The sequence below is a fragment of the Schistocerca piceifrons genome, chromosome X (assembly GCF_021461385.2).
Source record: "Schistocerca piceifrons isolate TAMUIC-IGC-003096 chromosome X, iqSchPice1.1, whole genome shotgun sequence".
NCBI lineage: Eukaryota > Metazoa > Arthropoda > Insecta > Orthoptera > Acrididae > Schistocerca > Schistocerca piceifrons.
The window spans coordinates 85,981,959-86,002,233 of record NC_060149.1 but is presented as its reverse complement, the minus strand read 5'-3'; the positions used below and the strand labels follow the sequence as shown (position 1 = coordinate 86,002,233).

The window sequence follows — 20,275 nt, the reverse complement described above, 5'->3', positions numbered from 1 at the left end:
AATCAGGCTGCCATATTACTCCAACTGCACACACCCCACATTACAGAGCCTCCACCAGCTTGAACAGTTCCCTGCTGACATGCATGGTCTATGGATTAATGAGGTTGTCTCCATACCCGTACATGTCCATCCATTCAATACAATTTGAAATGAGGCTCATACAACCAGGCAACATGTTTCCAGTCATCACAGTCCAATGTCGGTGTTGACGGACCCAGGCGAGGCATAAAGCTTTGTGTCATGCAGTCATCAAGGGTGCACAAGTGGATCTCCAGCTCCAAAAACCCAGATCAATGATGTTTCGTTTAATGGTTCACACACTGACACTTGTTGATGGCTCAGCATTAAAATCTGCAGCAATTTGTGGAAGGTTTGCACTTCTGTCACACTGAACGATTCTCTTCAGTCATCGTTGGTCCCATTCTTGCAGGTTCTTTGTATGGCCATGTGGTGTGCGTACTGTAAGACCTTCGGTACACACACCATCAGATCAAAAGGCAGAGTCTGTTTTTAAGGCCTGAGAATTCTGTGACAAGCAGTTTATGAATGTTTGCTCAGTGCTTAGAATACAACAGAGAGGAGGTTTGGGGGCGGGGGCTGACAAGTGTTGATTGGATGACACAGTTACAGTTGCTTATGAAAAGGGTCCTCCTGGTGGAGACCAGAGTTTATTTTAAACTATAATACTGATTTTATTCTAATTTGTAATATTCTTCCACTTCCAGTGTTAGGGGTGGTTGTGGGATGAGAGCCTTCCCATTTGACAGGTACCCACCATGCAACCTCTCACCTTGTTGTGCCTTTAGACCCCCTTAGGCAAGATGCCACCTAGGTTATTTCTACTTTCTTTTACCTATCGTGTTACAACTACTGTCATGCCGTTTCAAAGTCTTTGACTTTCTCATATAATTTGAAAGCCAAGTCTCTCTTTATTTTTGCTTTTTACCCTTTTTACATGTTTCTGTCATGATAAGGACTGACTTATGACCCAGTAGTTCACTCATCATCATCATCATCACTCTAACTGGAACTACATTGCCTTTCAAGGGAAGATATGCAAACAAATCTGTGGCATGACCATTGGTACATGCAAGGCCCCTCATATGCCCATCTATGGGCACTGCGGAGGAAACTTGCATAGCCACCAAAGATCCTAAATCCTTTATCTGATTCAGGTTCATTGAGGGTATTTTTGTGGTCCATCTGTATCCAGTGCCACACACTCTGTTCTCATTTCTTCACAGCCTCAACACCTATCCTATCAATTATGTCTGGTCGTCCTTAGTCCATCGTGCCACCTTCTCGGAACCAACCTCATTCCCTCTGATGGGTCCAAAAAAACACATGTTCATACCAAATCCATCCACATTTCCTCAATTTAAATATGAAGTCTCCCTCCATTAAAAAATCTCTCCCATACAGTTTGGCCACCAACAAATGCATATCTGTAGTGACAAGTACAGGGTTGGACAAAAGTATGGAAACACTGTGAGGAATGTATGCTTGAACATAATGCAGATGCTAACAGAGCCTTTAGATTTCACTGGCCAGGAGCAGCATCTGTGTAATGTCCTCAATACATTGAAAGTGTAGTCTTGGTCCATTATGTCAGAGCTAAGTGTATTTTAATGTGGGCAAATTGTTGGTGCTTGTATGGTGACTGCTTCCGTAAACAAGAGCCCTGGAGTGTTAGGTGTTTCAAGAGGCACCATATCAAAGATTTATTATGTTTTTGGAGAAAGTGGAAAAGTGTCATTCATTAAATCACAATTTGGATGCAAGTGTGTATGTTGAATGATCGTGACAGTTGGTAAATTGAAGAGGATTGTGATGAAAAATCAGTAGACCATAGCTGCAAAAGTCACTGCAGAACTGAATGTCACACTCGCTAACCCTATCGGTACCAAAAACACACAAAAGACACAAGACATGGATTGTGGAAAAAAAAAAAATCATTTGGTTGAGTGAGTCTTGTTTCACACTTTTGCAAATTTTGCCCGAGTTATGTGACCATTGTGGCTGATCAGGTCCATTCTGTGGTACAATGTTTGTTCTCCAATAGTGATGCTGTGTTCCAAGATGATAGGGCCCACATTCACACAGTTCGCATAATTCAGAACTGGTTTTGTTGGTACAAGTATGGATTATTGTATCTTTCCTGGCCTCAACAGTTACCAGATGTCAGTACTATGGAGCCTCTGTGGTTTACTGTGGAGAGAAGTATGCATGATCGCTATCCACCTACAACATCATTACCGGAACTTGTGACTAGTTTGTGGGAAGAATTGTATGAGATTTCCTTGAAAACCATGTAGGACTTGATTTATCACTTCCGAATGATGGGAAGCTACATTGAATACCAACTGGTTTCGTACGTTGTGCTAGACACTGTAATGTGTGAGGTTTTTTTGGTTTTTCCATATTTTTTCCATTCCTTGTAAATCCTTGACAAGTATGCTGAAAGTCTTACTAAGGCCTTTGCATACTACCGCTACCCTTCGAACCTAGATCACAAACAGGACTTTGCTGTTTTTATGTTCTGTCATAGTTTGAATGAAATTCAAATTTATTGGTGAATGCTTTCGAACATAGTGTTCAGTTTCAAATCGGTACCACAGTTCTCATCATGAGTATCATCATAATTTAATAAAACATGAATGAAAAGCTTGTATTTATAATTCCTATATATTTAGCTTCTTGAATTGCTCTGCATTTCTTCTAGTGATTTCATAAATTTAATAGCTGTGAAAGTTCTGTCACTTAGTTCAATGACATAAAAAATACATTTATGATTAAACACAAATCTGAACAGTTATCTGCATATTTTATACTATTTTTCTCTTAACTTGACTAAAAAAGGATTGATTAATAGGACATATTCTGAGGCATCAAGGCATTGTCAGCTTGGTAATAGGGGGATAATGAGGATAAGAGTTGTAAAATGAGGCAAATACAGTAACAAAGTAAAAATGGATATAACTTGCAGTAGTTATGCAGAGATGAAGAAGCTTGTAAAGAATAGACTACCATGGAGTGCTGCAGCAAACCAGTCTTTGGACTCTCCTCTGCTTCCTCTCATTTCTCATTTGTTGGTGATTATTTCATCACTTTTGTCATAAACAATTTATGTCCACACAATCAGTCTCTGTAATGCTGCATACATTGTTATTGTTACCAAAATAATCATCTGCATCAGCTGCAACAATGAAATTTTTACACATTTAACCAAAAAATACATAACTGGAACTATTCACACTGTATAAGCATTCAACAGCCTGTACTTGACACACATGTCAGAAGATTCAATCCAATGGAGCACATTGTCGGATGCTTAATGGAAACATTTGATACCACAACGGAAACATCTTTTAGGGCACTCACTTATAGAGTGGCTCATTGTCTGAATATCACTACAGTCACATGTATTGTTGGAGCAGAAGTCACACTTGTGCATGCTGTATTAGCAAATACCTTCTAAAGTCTGGAATCTATTGAGTTGTACCTATACACCCCTAGGATGATAAGAAGCCAGGAACTTAAGTGCTTGGGTTGTCGATGAGTTTATGGTTCTGGGTTTTCATAGCTTGCCACTGAAGTTTCCATTCACTGTCATTTCCAAGGCAGAGAGAGGATTGATTCATTTTTAGAAACTGGCTGACAAAGGTTGTAGAGAGCCACCTTTCAACAAATGTCAGCTGGACAGATGCTAGATGGTGTTGGTAGCAAACATATAGGTGCAGATATGACTGTACCAGTAATGCTTATCATGGCTGCATTCAAATGACTGTCAGTTTTCTACACATGAACATTGTGGAGCCAAACTGATAAGTAATAGTCTGCTGCTCCTTTCCTGTGCTGCAATTTCTCATCTGTCGTTCCTTTCCTTGCTTTCTTTCTTATGGTGGCAGCCTGTGATGATGTTGACCTGGTTTCTCACTATGTTCTCCCTTCCTCTTTCAGTCACCATACTTTGGCTGAAATATTTTATGGTTCCATTTTGGGTTTGACCTTCATATCCAAATGTTTCTGTAATGTGGACCAACTGGGGAAGAACACCTCAAATAGTGCCTACTACATGCAGTGTTAAAGATCACCTGCACACAATACCTGCATAGGCTCTTATTTGCCCTAAAAAGCCAATGCAGTAGCCAATTAGATGTGGTGGGGTCATTATGTACCCTCTCAATTGAGCTCCCATGGCAACATAGGGGTTGCACTGCTGATGCCAGAGTTGCTAGCTCCCCCTGCATGCCAATGAGTAGATGCCCATCTTCCTTCGGCATCAGGATTCCTGGCAACAACCATTGTGCCAGATGGCTTTTGCTTCAGCTGGGTGGTGTCCGTGGGGAGAGCCCTTGATTGGGGAATGTGGCATTAGGGTGGATGTTTTGCACATGAAACATACTAAGTTACACCAGAACAATGGCTGCTTTGATCCGGCTGTGTCTTCAGGTAGGAATTGAAACTTCGGTGCTTTACCTACCTTGGCTACCCCACGGGAAGAGAGAAAAGCTAGACATCAAGGAGCAAAACAATTTATTCAATACTTTATATACCTGAACTGATGGGGATACTTTTACTGTGATAAAGCCACTATTTTTTGTGGAGCATATTGAAGATAAATCTGGAAAAGTTGAGTCATTAGAAAACTGTGCAATTGATTGCTATTGAATAAAATCTCTTCTGCTGCCCACTCTAAAGCTCTTCAGACACGTGAGCTTCTGGGTGACATACTGTTGACCATTGCCCCACACAAGACTTTGAACATGGTGCAAGGAATTGCCTTACACTGAGATCTTATGCTCCATACAGACGAGGAGCTACAGGTTAATCTTGAGTGGCAAGGGATAAGTTTTGTTCCACGTGTCTGGAAAGGCCCAAGGATAATACAGTAGATACAGGTGCCTGTATTGTAGCTTTTGCAGGGAACGTTCTTTCAGAAGTAGTTAATCATAGTGTGCAGGTGTGGTGTGGAACCTGAAGCCCCACCACCCATGAGATTATGGTCATGTCATCCTGCTGCACAGCAGACACAAGATGTGCTAACTGTGGACAATCACGTCATGAAGGTAGTCCTTGCGAACAACCACCTTTGTATGTCAATTGCCAGGAACACCGCTCTCTATGTTCACAAGTTGCCTAGTCTTCAAGAAAGAAAAGAAAATGCAGGAATATAGATCTGTGACCTCCTATGTGGCTCATAAAAAATATGAACCTGCATCCTATTGATATGATGACCATTTATGCAGAAGTCATAGCCATCATCCTCAGTACCTCAGTTTTTATTTGAAACCCTTTCTCCCACCACCTTCCTCACTCCTGGGGCAGCATCTTTGAAAACCAATTCCTGCACCTGGGCAGAGGAGCAGCTTTGTCTTTTGACATCTATTGGTAACAGAGCTCTCTCTTGGGATCCCTTTCCCCAGAAACTCACAGCCCAGAGGCCCGACACCAGCCAGTGACTAAAGGAACTGTGACCTGTGGGTCACAGGTTGTCCACTCTTCATCTGTCCCCAAACTTTTCGAGGATAGGTTCTCACAAGAATCCCAGCCACCAAAGGCTGTGGCAGTGGAGGAGGAGGAAACAATTTGGAACAAGGCTACTCTGGTTAGCCTCTAGGCAGCATATTGCCCCATGCTGTCGGATTCTGAACCAATCTTCACTGATGCTGTCATTCTGGGATAGAACCAGTCCTTGCTGCTTCATGGCTAACTTGGACATCCATATCTTAATCATTCAGTGGAACTGTAGTGGATATTACCATCATGTGTTGGAACATCATCACCTTATTTCCTCCTCTTCTGCAATTTGTGTTGCTCTAAAAGAAACATGATTCACTGATGAACATTCCCCAATACTCTGTGGTTATCATGCATTTATGGGAACGATGCTGGCCCTGAGAGAGCATCTAGAGTGTTTGTACATTGGTTTGCACAGATGTGGTCAGTGAGTTGATTCCCCTGCATACTACATTGGAGGAAATAGTGGTGAGAGTGTTAATGACCTCATTGATCACAGTTTTCAATCTTTACACACCTGCTGGCAGGCTACTTACTTGAATTGAGTCGACCAGCTTAATCCAACAACTCTGCTCCCCCCCCCCCCCCCCCCCCCCCCCCCCCCCCCGCCACCACTCCCTCGCTTTTTCCTACATGGGGATTTCAATGTACACAACCCCTGTGCATTAGTACCACTTCATTTTCTACTTGACCAGCTTAATACTGACCATGATGCTTGCCTCAGTGACGGTTTTCCTGCACTTCAGTGCTGCCCATGAGCTGTCTCTCACAGCACCTTTTCAGCTGTCTATCTAATCACCTCTTCCCCCAGTCTTGTGGCTTCATTGCATTGGTCACTGTGACAATGGCCATTTTATGGTGATCTTGTTGTTTCCACATTGCTGGCTTTGAAGGGCCAACTGGCAGTTGTATGCCTCTGCTGTTACATTCCCCCTGTCTCTATCAGACTGCATCAACAAGGTTGTGCAAAACATCTCTAATGTGATGACCAATGTTGTCGGCACTGCTATTCCCCTTTCTACAGGTCCCTTCCACTGCTGGCTGGTGCCATTGTGGACTGAACACATTGCAGTAGCTCTTCTGGACTGCCAGAGAGACCTACAATATTTCGCGTGACATCATTCACAGACCTGTTTCAAGTGACGTCATTCACAGACTGGTTTTAAGTGACTTTGTGCTAAAGCCTGCGATCTAATGAAATGTGGTAAGAAGGAATGCTAGGAGTACTATGTCTCCACCTTGGGGACCTGTGCCGTTTCATCCCAGGTGTGGGGCAAGCTCTGTAGTCTTCTGTGCTGCCAATGGTCTTGTCCTGCAGACTAGGCTGTGTACCGATGGATAGGTTCTTGCAGAATACCTTGCTACCCTTTCTGCAATAGCATTGGGATCATCCTCTTACTGGGCCTCCTTTCTACTGCAGGAATGATGAATTGAAGACATAATCCTTTGTTTCACCCCCTGCCAAGCTCAATCACATAAAGAACTATTCAATACTTCAGGTTCTTGCCTCATCCCTTCAGTATAGCCCCAGGCCCTGATAGAGTTCATAATCAGGTGATCCAACACCTGATTGTCACTCAAATTTTACATCTACTCAGGGTCTTCAACTGTATTTGGCTCAAATGTGCCTTTGCAATGACAAGGCAGTATCGTCATCCCAATCCTTAAGCCAAGTGAAAACTCAACATGTCTAGACAGTTACAAACTGATTAGCCTCAGCAACATGCTCTGCAAAGTACTTGAAAGGGTGGTTGCCCACAGATTATGCTGGTTTAATGAATCTTGAGGCCTTTTGTCCCCCTGCCTGTGTCTTTTCCGGGAGGGATGATACACAACCGACCATCTGGTACACGTGGAAAAAACAATCTGACAGGCTTTTGTCCTCATAGAAGTCTGTTTTTGACTGCTTGGTGGCATCACAGTTTACTTACCCTGGACAGCACAGGCTGCCTACCAGTTTTTATTCATCAGTAGTTATCCCACTGGTTGTCCAGAGTTGGAGTTTGTACTTCACTCAGCTCTCCACAGGTCCAAGAGAATGGCATCCCACAGATGTCTGTGATGAGTGTCACTCTCTTCCTTATTGCCATCAGTGGCCTAGTGACCTCTGTCGGTCACCCAGTGCTGTATGTCGACAACTTCTGCATTTGGTACAGCTCCCACTCAGTAGCATTGGCAGAATGCCAGCTCCAAGATGGCATCCAGTGGGCCTCTGAATGGATCCTTTCTCTTGCTTTCCAGTTCTCTCCTACAAAAACATGGGTTACACTTTTCTGTTGTACCATGGTCCGTCCTGACTCAGAACTCTACTTGGGTACCCAGTACTTGACAGTTGTTGTGCTGTCCTGTGTGTTTGTAAATAAGAATCTGGCTTTGATACCCCATATTCATCAGCTAAAGACTAGTTGCAAGGAGAAGCTTATTTCTCTCTGCTTCCTTGCCCACCCCTTTTGGGGTGGTGATTGTGCTACTCTTCTCTGTATTTACTAGGCCCTGGTCTCTTTCTGTGTTTACTGGGCCCTGGTCTCTTCCTGACTGGATTATGGTGTCAGGTTTATGGCTGAGCAGCACCTTCAGCTTTGAAACTGTTACACCCAGTCCACAATTGTGGAGTTTGTCTGGCCAGTGGCACCTTCCAGACTAGTCCCATAGGCAGTCTCATTGCCGATGTGGGATCTTATCTCTTCACTGTCAGTGGTACTAATTTGTGGGCTGCTATGGAATGTCCATTCCACAATTCCCTGAACATCCAATGTATCCCTTTCATTTTGCATAAGAAGGGTATCAATGTCCTTCAGTGTCCTGATACCTACCCCCTGTTGGGATTATGAGTTAGTAGTCATCTGCCAGAATCTCTCCCTCCCCCCTCCCCACTCTTTTACACTCACCCCCTTCGTTGGTGCCCAATCCTTGAATTAGGACCGATTTATTTCAACCTTTTAAAGTCTGTTGTCCTCGTGACCTTTCAGCTTTTGATATGTTTGGTTCTTCAACAGTCAGGGTACTACAATCTTCTACATTGACAGCTCTAAAACCATGGGTAAGGCAGGATATGCTTTCACATTCCCTGTTGGTCAGGAACACAATTTGTTGCCAGGGACTCATAGGGTTCTTATACCAGAGCTGACAGCTGTTAATAAGAGCCCAACACTTTATTGAATGGGCCTCCCTAGACCATGTTTTAATGTATAGTGATTCAGTGAGAAGTCGTCAGGCCATTGATTCATGTTACTCTTATCACTCTGTTGTCTCTGCTATTCATGACATTCTCACTGAACTTAGTCGTACTGACTGCTCAGTTGTCTTTCGGTTTGTCCCAAGTTGGTGGGTATCCCAGGGAATGAACTGGCCGACCATTTTGCTAGAGGAGCGATTACTTGACCATCATTCACTTTGCTACTCCAAGGTGCAGATATATGGGTGCAAATAAGACCTCTGCCACTTGGTGGTGGAATGACATTTGGTTGGCTACTGTTCTTTCCAATAAACTCTGCACTATCAAGGAGATTACTGCTGCTTGGCACTCTTCCTTCTGTTCCTCCCATAAGGAATCCACCAACCTATATCACCTCCACATTGGTCATACCAGGCTAACCCATAATTTCATTTTAAGTAATGAGCCACCCCCACATTGTAGTTGTGGAGCCTTACAGGCAGTAGCTCATATCATAGTGGAATGCTCCCTTCTTCTGTTTCTCCATGTGTAACATGGCTTACAGAATTACTTGCCTCAAATACTGACAGGTGAGTCATGGATGATTGAACTGGTTCTCTGTTTTCTCTGTGAAAGTGGTTTTTATTTTTAGATATATGGTTATAAGCTATTTTTGGGTTAGGGATAAGATGGTTGGGGTTCAGGCCTCTCCCATTACATGCTGGGTATGACGGATGCCCGACCCTACCATCTTGACCAGCTCACTCTTCCATCCTTCTCTAACTCTGTTTTAATTGCTTTTCGATGTAGTATTGCTTTTTGATGCAGTTTGTCTCCTTTTCTGCCACACCCTATTTTCTGTTTTAGAGGTAGCACTGTGTTAAGTAGTGGATGCACTTAAATGCCTTGACTACATTGGAGCAGGGATAGGATGTTTGTAGGGGGTGACTTCTGTCACATACAGAGCCCTGGGGATTGTCAGTTCCTTACCTGTTTCTCTCCTCTTATTTGTATTATTGAAGGCCCAACTGATGTCCATTACACTTTTTGTTATTGGTGACCCAGCTAATGTCCATTGCACTTGCACTTTGATTTGAAATTGCAAGGTCATCTCCATTCTCGAAATTCTGGCAAGTCAAGTTCAGCAGGTCTGCTGTGTAGAGATTGAATAACACTAGAGTAAGAACAGTGTTTTGAGACAAGCCATCACTGAGTACATGCCATCTGCACATCTTTTCACCTTGGTTTACTTTAAGCTGCCAAGTGCTCAACATGTTGCTTAAAAGGTTGCCTAGAGCTTTACAGGGTACTGTTTTCAGAAATTTTGATGTTTACACTTTACATGCACCACATCATGTCATAAGCTGCTGAAAGTTCAGTGGAAACTACCTTTGTCTTGAGTTTCTCCTGGTAGCCACTTTCTGTGTGAGTAGTGAAGGAGAGCATTTGTGCACAGCATTTTCTATCCAGTTTGTTCTTCTGGTACCACAGAATTAATTTGGTCTTGTGTTTGGTCTAAGATCTTTCTTTCCAATAATTTGTTAACAGAGCTAAGTAGAGATACTGGCAAAAGTGTTCTGCAGCTGTTCCTTCTTTCTCTGGTTGATTGTTACCAACAACTTCAGCTCACTTAAGTTTTGTTGGTGATGTTCCTGTGCAAAGAATTTCATCGAAAGGCGAACTAGCCACTTTTGCTTCGTAGGAGCAATGTACACCCAAAATTTAGGGTAGAGCCTGTTTGCACAAGCAGCATTTCTATAGTTCGTGTTGCTAAGGGCTGTCTCCAATGTGTGTAGTTCCTTTCACCATAATTTCATTTATTTTTCACTTGTAATTACAGTCTTGTGTAGCTAGTGTATTGGTCAGTGGGTTCAAACTATCTAAAATTTTTGAACAGACGTGCAGCTGTTAACTAAGCTTACACATAATTAAGTTGCTACTGTTGCTTACAAAATTATTGTAATGCCCAGGACACTGTGCTGTAACTTAATGCAACATCTGTACAAACAGTGAACAGTGCATCCTGTCTAGAAACCTGTTGATAATTGTTCAGCTCTATATATATATACTCTGTGATAATGCTCAGTTGCGTTTTGCTAGACTGACAAAAAAATGCTATACAGAAGCTGTGTTGGGAAGTCACTCTGTGCCCACCATATTGACCTGATCTTGCACCCTCATATTTTCACCTTTTCTGCTCTCTATTGAAAAACTTTCAATGAACTTCCTCTCCAGATGAAAATGCCCTTTGAAAATGGCTTGATGAGTTCTTCGCCTCAAAACGGCATGATTTCTACAATTGTGGAATTGAAAAGTTACCCCACTGCTGGCAGACTGTTGTAAATAGTGAAGGAGAACATATTATTGATAACTAAAGCCTCTGTTGTGTGTATCTGTTGTTTTTATCAAACTTGTGGAAAAACAACAGTGTCAACTTATGCACCATCCCAATAAATTGTAAGTGAGACTACTCTTGATTACAATATTTTTTCAAATATTTTGGATAAAGATGTCAGAAAGGAAATTGGACAATAATTATTTAAGTCTTTCTTGTCTCATTTCATTTAAAGATGCATAACAATTGTGTATTTTAACCTGTCAGGAGAAATTCCCTTTGCGAGTAATGGATTACATATACAACTAAAGACATTGCGTATTAAGTTAAAACAACTTGGAATTCGGTTTGAAATTCTATCAACACCATGTGAGCATTTGTTTTTTAGGATGTTTATAATTCTGTTAATTTCAGTGAAGGATGTTGGTACTACTTTTAGTTGCTTAAAGTTTTGTGGAATCATATTTTTCATATATTCTTTTGCCATTTTAACTGAACCATTTAATCTTACTTTTCCTACTAGATTTAGAAAGTGACTGTTAAAAGTATATGCAGCTTGTAAATTATTGGTCACATCATCATTTAGTTTAATTATTATGATATCTTGGTCACTGACTGGCTGACCTGTCCCCCATTGGCAATATTCCATGTAGTTTTAATCGTATTATCTGCATTATTAATTTATATGAGGATGTGCATACATTTTGACATTTGAATGACTTTTCTTAAAATATTACAGTATTTTTTGTAGTATCCGTGAAATGTTGGATCTTGTCTTATCATGACCTGTATACAAATTTCCCTCTTACTCGTACATAAGCTTTTAATTCCCTTAGTTATCCATGGTTTACTTTTTAATGGATTTTCTGGATAACTTCTTAGTAAAACTACTTTCAAATATTGAAACAGTTTTGCTATGGAAAAAATTGAATTTGACATTATAATCACTTTCTGTATATATGTCACCCCCTACCACCTCTTTTAACTTACTCTTAACCATTGTATCCTGTTCTCATTCATAAGCTCCACTGCTCTGTATGAATCTGCCTCAGGAGTGTAAGGTGTATTTTTTTATTTCCATTAATTGTGCATCATGATCAGATAGTCCATTAACAATCGGGTACACATTGTTTGAACCTGAACACTGTCTATAAAAATTTTATCAGGGTCCTACTATCTTGTCACACAAGGGCCCTACTGTCTTGTTGCACACACGTTGGAAAATTAGCCCCTGAAATTAGATTGAAACACCCAAATAGTGATTCTGGTTCATTTTTCCTGTCCATAACTTTCAAGAAATATTCATTGAAATCTCCACAAACTACCAACTGTTTTTTCTTGTCTGACAGGTACCTCAGTAATGCATCTAGATTTCTGATAAATAGTTGAAAGTTCCTAGAGGGGATCTGTAGACTGTTAAAATTGCAGGAGAAGTATTCTGCAGTAACAACTAATAAGCATGTGCGTCTAGGTTCTGATGTATGCAGAAACTGCTTGTCAAAACTCCTCCATTTTCCATGTTCACTCTACACAAAAATGATGCTAGTGTATAACACCTTATATTTAACATTTCTATCCCTGGAATGAACAGGGTCACAGGTGGACATAGAATGATGGTTTATTGATAATATAATTATGTACACTTCACAGTCCTATTATAGTTGAATATACATGATCTTGGTCAGAGTCAGTGTGTGGGTGCTGCTGGATGGATGGTGTGGTGGGCTGTGTTCATGCTCTGACTGATGTGCTGCTGGATGTGGCTGGCACTAGGGCTTGGAGTATGAGTGTGGCTAAGAGGATGAACACTTCATGGAGTGACTCTGATTGTGGAACCACTGGTGTGGTCAGCGTAAGGCCAGACTGCATTCTTGATGTGGGCTTCTGATCCATTGGCACAAATAGTGTCACAGCTCATGGATACGGTGCAGCCTGCTTGCAGGCACGTTACATCATGGAGGTGAAATAGTACTCATGATTGCAGTGCCACAGTTGTGGATGCATGCTCTGCTGGCAGTGCACCAAGCACATCCTGTGGCTGCTACCAGTGATACTGTGGTCAAAAACTCGGCCTTTTTGGTGGTCGGAAAGTTCATTAACATGTGAGGTGAGTCCTGATTGGTGTTCGACTTGCAGGAGCTTGTGCTGATTATGGCAGAGAATGCCTGAAGCTCGGTCACCCACTGGACGTGACTGTGTGTCGTGAAGTCTAAGGCTCTAAGCAGTTGATGAGTGGCCGCGTATATGACATCATTTCTTCCTTATGGAGAGATGGCAATGCCATCTTGCTGGTAGCTGAAGATCCTACATCCTCTTCTGCCATAGGGAAGAGAGATGTTAAAGCTGTCTTGGTGTTGGCTGAGGATTTGGCATCCCTTTCCTCCCTTGGAGAGAGAAAGAGAGAGAGAGAGAGAGAGAGAGAGAGAGAGAGAGAGAGAGAGAAATGCTGATACCCACCCAGTACTGCCGGAAAGCGTGGTGCCGATGTGCATCCACATGGGAGCGGTGCTTCCCCTGAATGACATGGTATGTTCAAGGGCGTGTGGAGCTCTTGGTTTCTGTGACCTTGTCCCTGGAATATGGGACCAGAGGTTGTGTGGCTGTGTCCATTGAGGTTTGGACGATCCAAATATGGCTGCAAACAGTGGAGTGGATGAGGGTTGAAAATTTCTGCGGCTTGAATGAACAGAACAACACGTGCAGGATAGTTCGTCAGAGCAGTATCGAACGATGTAGAGCCAGTGAAAGTGAAAATTGAATAGTGGAAGGGGCCTCCTTCATAGAAGGGGCCTGGGAAGGTGGTAGTGCAGGAGCCTAGAAGCAGGAATGTGGAGCATGATAGGCGCAACCGTAGAGCAGCCTGTGACAGCTGAACTGCATGAACAGGAGTGGGACCTGTACAGGAGAGCCACATAATAATATTGCCCCCTCATGGTAGAGAGTCATGTGAAGTACTGCATAGTAAGGAGAGTGATACTAGTGTAGAGGAAGAGCAATGTGGAACGGAAGAGTACACACACACACACACACACACACACACACACACACACACACACACTCTCTCTTAAGGATGTGCATGCACATAAGGGTGTGGCTGGAGTGCATACAGAAGTGCAGAAATTGGAAGACAGTTTGCCTGGAGGGTGGCCAGGTGTGCAAAAACACCTGTGAAGAGAATGGAAGGAAATGTAAGGAAATGTTTTGTGCCTTGGGGTGTAAATGTGTAAGAAGAAACAATGTGTCCAAAGGATGGAATTGCATGCGAAAGCCCTTTTAGTGGCAATTGGAAGAAATATTTGGTGCCTGAAAGGTGGACGGCAGGCTTGTGGGGCTAGAGTACTGTGGTATGTGACGGCGTGAAGAAAAATGAAGGACTGGCAGTTACTGTGGAGGAGTGAGAAGGCATCTCACAGTGCACTAATGTGATGCCCGAAGTCTGCACAGGGGTGTGAAAGCAGATATAAAAGGGAATGTGATAATGTGGCAGCACCAGCAAGGTGTCCCGGCATGTCAGTATCGACACTCTCGATGGTGGAGTGTGCGGATGTGCACTGAAAATGGCAAGAAAGGAATAAGCACGGGTGGGACATCATAAAGGGAAAGGCCCAACTGCTGAGATCACATGTCGGTGTTGGAATGGAATGTTGGATATGGTAGCATCGGAAAAGAAAGCTCGATGATGGGAGTTGACAGGTACATGTGTGAGAAAGTGCAGTTTCAAGCACAGGAAATAGTGAATTGAAGGATCTTGTACCAGAAGTGGGAAGCTGCAGCAGTATTGGTGGGAGTGGGTTGACCCTGGAAAAAGCACTCTGAGTTGCACTGTCTACCTGGGAGCAGAAGTAGTTCTGTCCAAATTACCTAAAAATGGAATGTTACAAATGTGGGACCCCATTACCAGCCTGCCATGGCGCACCACCCTCGAGAGGGAGTCAGGCCACAGCTGCAGTCTCTCAGGTAAAGGTGAAAGCGATGGCTGCAGTATTGGGTTCGCGGTCAGAAGGGGGTGGCAGATTGGCAGCAGATGAGGTCCAGTGTGGCAGAAGTGGGACTGTAGCCTTGTGGTCAACTGGTGTTTGGGCATAGCCATCCTCGGGAAGAGGACTGTACATGGCCACAAGGTGTGGGGCTGCAGAAGCAGCATCAGATAGCTGGAACATGGCAGCAACCAGATGGCAGGCGAGAGCGGCAGACTTCAACCTTGTCACCACCTTTGCTAGTGGTATGGTGCATGTGGAATGAATGGATTGCCAGGGGGACAGAGAAAAATGGTTTATTGATAAGCGTATGATGTACACTTCAGTCATATTGTGAGTTTCACAAAGGATTAAGACTCGACAGTAACTGTCCTAGTCGGTGTAAGAGGGCTGCTAGGTGGACTATATGGTGGGCTAATAAACTGCAAGGTGTGGCCAGCACAAGTGTGTGTGTGTGTGTGTGTGTGTGTGTGTGTGTGTGTGTGTTTTAGCCTAAGCCATCGACAAGTAGCTGTGCTTACAACAGTGTTTCTTTGTTGTCTTTTATGGATGCACATAAATTTTTCCACTTCGTCACATTTATTTACCTCTCTTTGGCACACTTTCTTACTTTTGTTTATGTCGCTCTGTCAGTTCACTGAGGAGAAAAGCATTTTTTCTCTCACTATCTTAGATTTGAATGAAACTTGACTTATTTGGTCTCCCTATTGAAATAAGTAGCCGTACAAAATTTTAACATTTTATCACTAAATGTTTCCACTGTTCATCGATTTCAACATTTTGATGATGCAAAATGACACATGTTAACATTTTGAAAATGAATTTTTTATTATTTATTTTCAAAACAAAGGAAAATTTGGAGGTTGAATACTCTATACTATAAGGACTGTAGAACAATATCTGATCCTTTAAGAAAAGTATCAAGACAAGAAAAATGTATACATAAATTTTTGTATTTTATTTTGCAAAAATGATCCTCAAAGCATGAGATATTGCTTGAAAAAATAAAATTAGTGGATATTTTGTTCTTTTAGCTGTTGTTTTTGCAAGAAATAATAAAATTTAGTTTTTTGCTTGTGAATCTAAAGTAAACCATTGAAATTTCAGGGGTTCCTAATAATATGCTTTTGACCTAGCAAAGATTTTATACGATTAAGCTTATAAAAGAAACAGGCTCAGTCGCCAGTTGTCATTTTTTTTTTTTTTAAAAAAAAAAAAAAAAAAAAAAAGGTTAATCCAATTTTTTAAACAGAACTGTGTACAGTAGACATAATTTTATAAAAGAAACATTTTTTTCTGAATAGAGCACCTACATTCCTTTGAAAACTGGTAAGCTCTTATAGTTCGATGTTTTAGGCTGTTCAACAATAGCTAGCATGTGAGGAATGGGAACTGTGCAAGTATCCTCTTATTTGGGCCAATGGATTGTCAGCTAAGGTCCTGAAGGATGCAAAAATTTTACAGTTACAACATGTGCTGTTGTATTTAGCTCAGTCATAGTCCCAAATCATCACAAATTAGAATATTTACAAGCTGCATCATGTGATGCGATATGGACTTCATGGTTGATAAAATAAGGAACAGTTTAAGAAGAAACAAAATCAGTTGTTGACTAACCATATGATACTAAACTTATCTTAATGAAAAATTTGAAATATTTTCAAAGATTCTAAATATTCAGCACAGTAAGAGCATAATATTTTTAAAATAAAGGATTGTTAGCTGAACCAAACCTGGAAACGGGGAACTGAAAACCAAAGCAATTGATTTAGTAACAAACTTTTACCATAGTGATGAACAGTCTAGAAATTTGCCCGGCAAAAAAGATGTTGGAAGCATAAGGAAAAAGCAGTGTGAAATAAAAGAAAAAGATTCATGCAATTATGCATGAAATTTATTTACATTTTGAAAATTAATATCTAGAAACTAATGTTTTTTTTCTACATTGGGTTCTCTTCACTTCATAAGCAAAAAATACCAAAGCAACAAAATATTCATTACATTTATTATCTCATCAATATTCCATGTTTTGAGGACTGATTTGAAGAACAACAAAACGGATTATCCCTTTCCATTTTATGTGATATTTGAGGTAAGGGTGAACCATGTTTTTTGAAAAACAAAGTAATAAAATTTATGTATATATTTTTTTCATTTCTTGGTGGTATTGTGGCTGAAGATGGAATATTATTATTTTATGTGCCACTAACCTAAACCAGAGAGAGATGAAATGTTAAAATTTGATATGGTTACTTATCTCAATAGGGAGGACAAATAAGGCAAGTTTCATCTAAATATTAGATGATGGGTGAGATGGCATGGATGACTTAACATGGAATGAACTGTGTGTGTTTCTACATTGCCAGACATTTCATTATTACATATTTTCCTGCTGCCATGGTACACTCGATTCTTCATGGCCTGCTGAAATGTGTAAATTATTTGGCCATTATTTTCTATTTCCTTTGTTGTTCTGGAAAAAAAAACCATTTTCCATGCAGTTATTTTATGCCTGTAATCATGTAGTATATAGACAAAATATTTAATGTTCATTTTCCATTCCAGATTTTAGTAAAGATGAATGCTAAATACAAAATGAGATGACATGGTGCACTTACCCATGTATGTGAGAGGACTGAGTTTTTAAATTCCCCTCTAAACATACTGATTCAGATTAGAAAATTACCATAAATCACTGTAGGCATATGCCTGTGCTCTCTCTATGACCACCTCAACATTTACAGGATGTTCACCTCTAACCCTCATACATACATACACTCCTGGAAATTGAAATAAGAACACCGTGAATTCATTGTCCCAGGAAGGGGAAACTTTATTGACACATTCCTGGGGTCAGATACATCACATGATCGCACTGACAGAACCACAGACACATAGACACAGGCAACAGAGCATGCACAATGTCGGCACTAGTACAGTGTATATCCACCTTTCGCAGCAATGCAGGCTGCTATTCTCCCATGGAGACGATTGTAGAGATGCTGGATGTAGTCCTGTGGAACGGCTTGCCATGCCATTTACACCTGGCGCCTCAGTTGGACCAGCGTTCGTGCTGGACGTGCAGACCGCGTGAGACGACGCTTCATCCAGTCCCAAACATGCTCAATGGGGGACAGATCCGGAGATCTTGCTGGCCAGGGTAGTTGACTTACACCTTCTAGAGCACGTTGGGTGGCACGGGATACATGCGGACGTGCATTGTCCTGTTGTAACAGCAAGTTCCCTTGCCGGTCTAGGAATGGTAGAACGATGGGTTCGATGACGGTTTGGATGTACCGTGCACTATTCAGTGTCCCCTCGACGATCACCAGTGGTGTACGGCCAGTGTAGGAGATCGCTCCCCACACCATGATGCCGGGTGTTGGCCCTGTGTGCCTCGGTCGTATGCAGTCCTGATTGTGGCGCTCACCTGCACGGCGCCAAACACGCATACGACCATCATTGGCACCAAGGCAGAAGCGACTCTCATCGCTCAAGACGACACGTCTCCATTCGTCCCTCCATTCACGCCTGTCACGACACCACTGGAGGCGGGCTGCACGATGTTGGGGCGTGAGCGGAAGACGGCCTAACGGTGTGCGGGACCGTAGCCCAACTTCATGGAGACGGTTGCGAATGGTCCTCGCCGATACCCCAGGAGCAACAGTGTCCCTAATTTGCTGGGAAGTGGCGGTGCGGTCCCCTACGGCACTGCGTAAGATCCTACGGTCTTGGCGTGCATCCGTGCGTCGCTGCGGTCCGGTCCCAGGTTGACGGGCACGTGCACCTTCCGCCGACCACTGGCGACAACATCGATGTACTGTGGAGACCTCACGCCCCACGTGTTGAGCAATTCGGCGGTACGTCCACCTGGCCTCCCGCATGCCCACTATACGCCCTCGCTCAAAGTCCGTCAACTGCACATACGGTTCACGTCCACGCTGTCGCGGCATGCTACCAGTGTTAAAGACTGCGATGGAGCTCCGTATGCCACGGCAAACTGGCTGACACTGACGGCGGCGGTGCACAAATGCTGCGCAGCTAGCGCCATTCGACGGCCAACACCGCGGTTCTTGGTGTGTCCGCTGTGCCGTGCGTGTGATCATTGCTTGTACAGCCCTCTCGCAGTGTCCGGAGTAAGTATGGTGGGTCTGACACACCGGTGTCAATGTGTTCTTTTTTCCATTTCCAGGAGTGTACATACATACATACCTACCTACCTACCTACCTACCTACCAGATCATCATACACTATTCTAAATAACATTGTTCTTTTTGTTTCAGCATGTTCGTGAATTACAGAAACTGAAGGAAATATTTGGTGAGAAAGTGTTCTGCTTTGTTATTACATCACAAGTCAGAACACCTGAAAACTTGTGCAGCACATACACGTCATCACCTGTTGATAAAATGCTTGAGGCAGCTGCACGTAGTATAGGTCACTCTTGTGAAGATGCTATGGAAAATAGGAATTTAGTTGTGTTTCATCAGTTATCACTTATTGGTGAGTTTTTTTATATTAAATTTTTTGAATATCATTTTATTGAAAACTTGGTAATGTATAACATTTTTAATCACATGAGGAAGTAGATAAAAATGAGATGGAGGATACGAAATTGCAGGAGATATGAAACTGCAAGAATAATTTTATAGAGCAATGAAGGATCAAAGTCAAAATGATGCCCCTGAAGTAAATGACATTCCCTCAAATTATTGAGATCCTTTAGAGAGTCAGTCATGATAAAATTATTCCACATGTTTTGCAAGATGTAAGAGATAGGCAAAATATCCGCAAACTTCAGGATTGAGGTAATAATTCCAGTCCCAAGGAAGACAGGTACTGATGTGTGAATGCTAGCATACCATCAGTTTGATGGTCATTGTTGGAAAATATTGACAGAATTATTTACAGAAGACAGGAAAAACTGGTCAAAGCCAACCTTGTGGAACATAAGTTTGAATTCTGGAGAAATGTGAGGAAAACATGAGGCAATACTGACCCTACAACTTACCCTAGAAAATAGGTTGGAGAAGGCAAACCTACATTTATAACATTTGTAGATTTAGAGAAAGCTTTTAACAGTGTTGAGCAGACTACACTCTTAGAAATTTTGAAGGTAGCAGGGATAAACTCCAGGTAACAAAAGGTTATTTACAAATTGTACAGAAACCAGACTGCAGTTACAAGAGTTGAATGTGAAAGGGAAGCAGTAGCTGAGAAGGAAGTGTGACAAGCTTGCAGTCTATGCCCAATGTTACTCAATCTGTACATTGAACAAGCTGTGAAGGA

The 20,275-nt window shown here is 42.1% G+C and overlaps 1 protein-coding gene across 1 annotated transcript in view; it reads left to right on the top strand.

Moving 5' to 3' along the window:
• Window positions 1-20,275, top strand: part of LOC124721704 (dual serine/threonine and tyrosine protein kinase-like) — a 333,620-nt gene that overhangs the window by 72,710 nt on the left and 240,635 nt on the right. Inside the window, exon 5 of the mRNA XM_047246790.1 lies at window positions 19,270-19,489. Within this exon, the coding sequence (XP_047102746.1) occupies window positions 19,270-19,489 (220 nt within the window). The remainder of the gene's footprint in view (window positions 1-19,269; window positions 19,490-20,275) is intronic.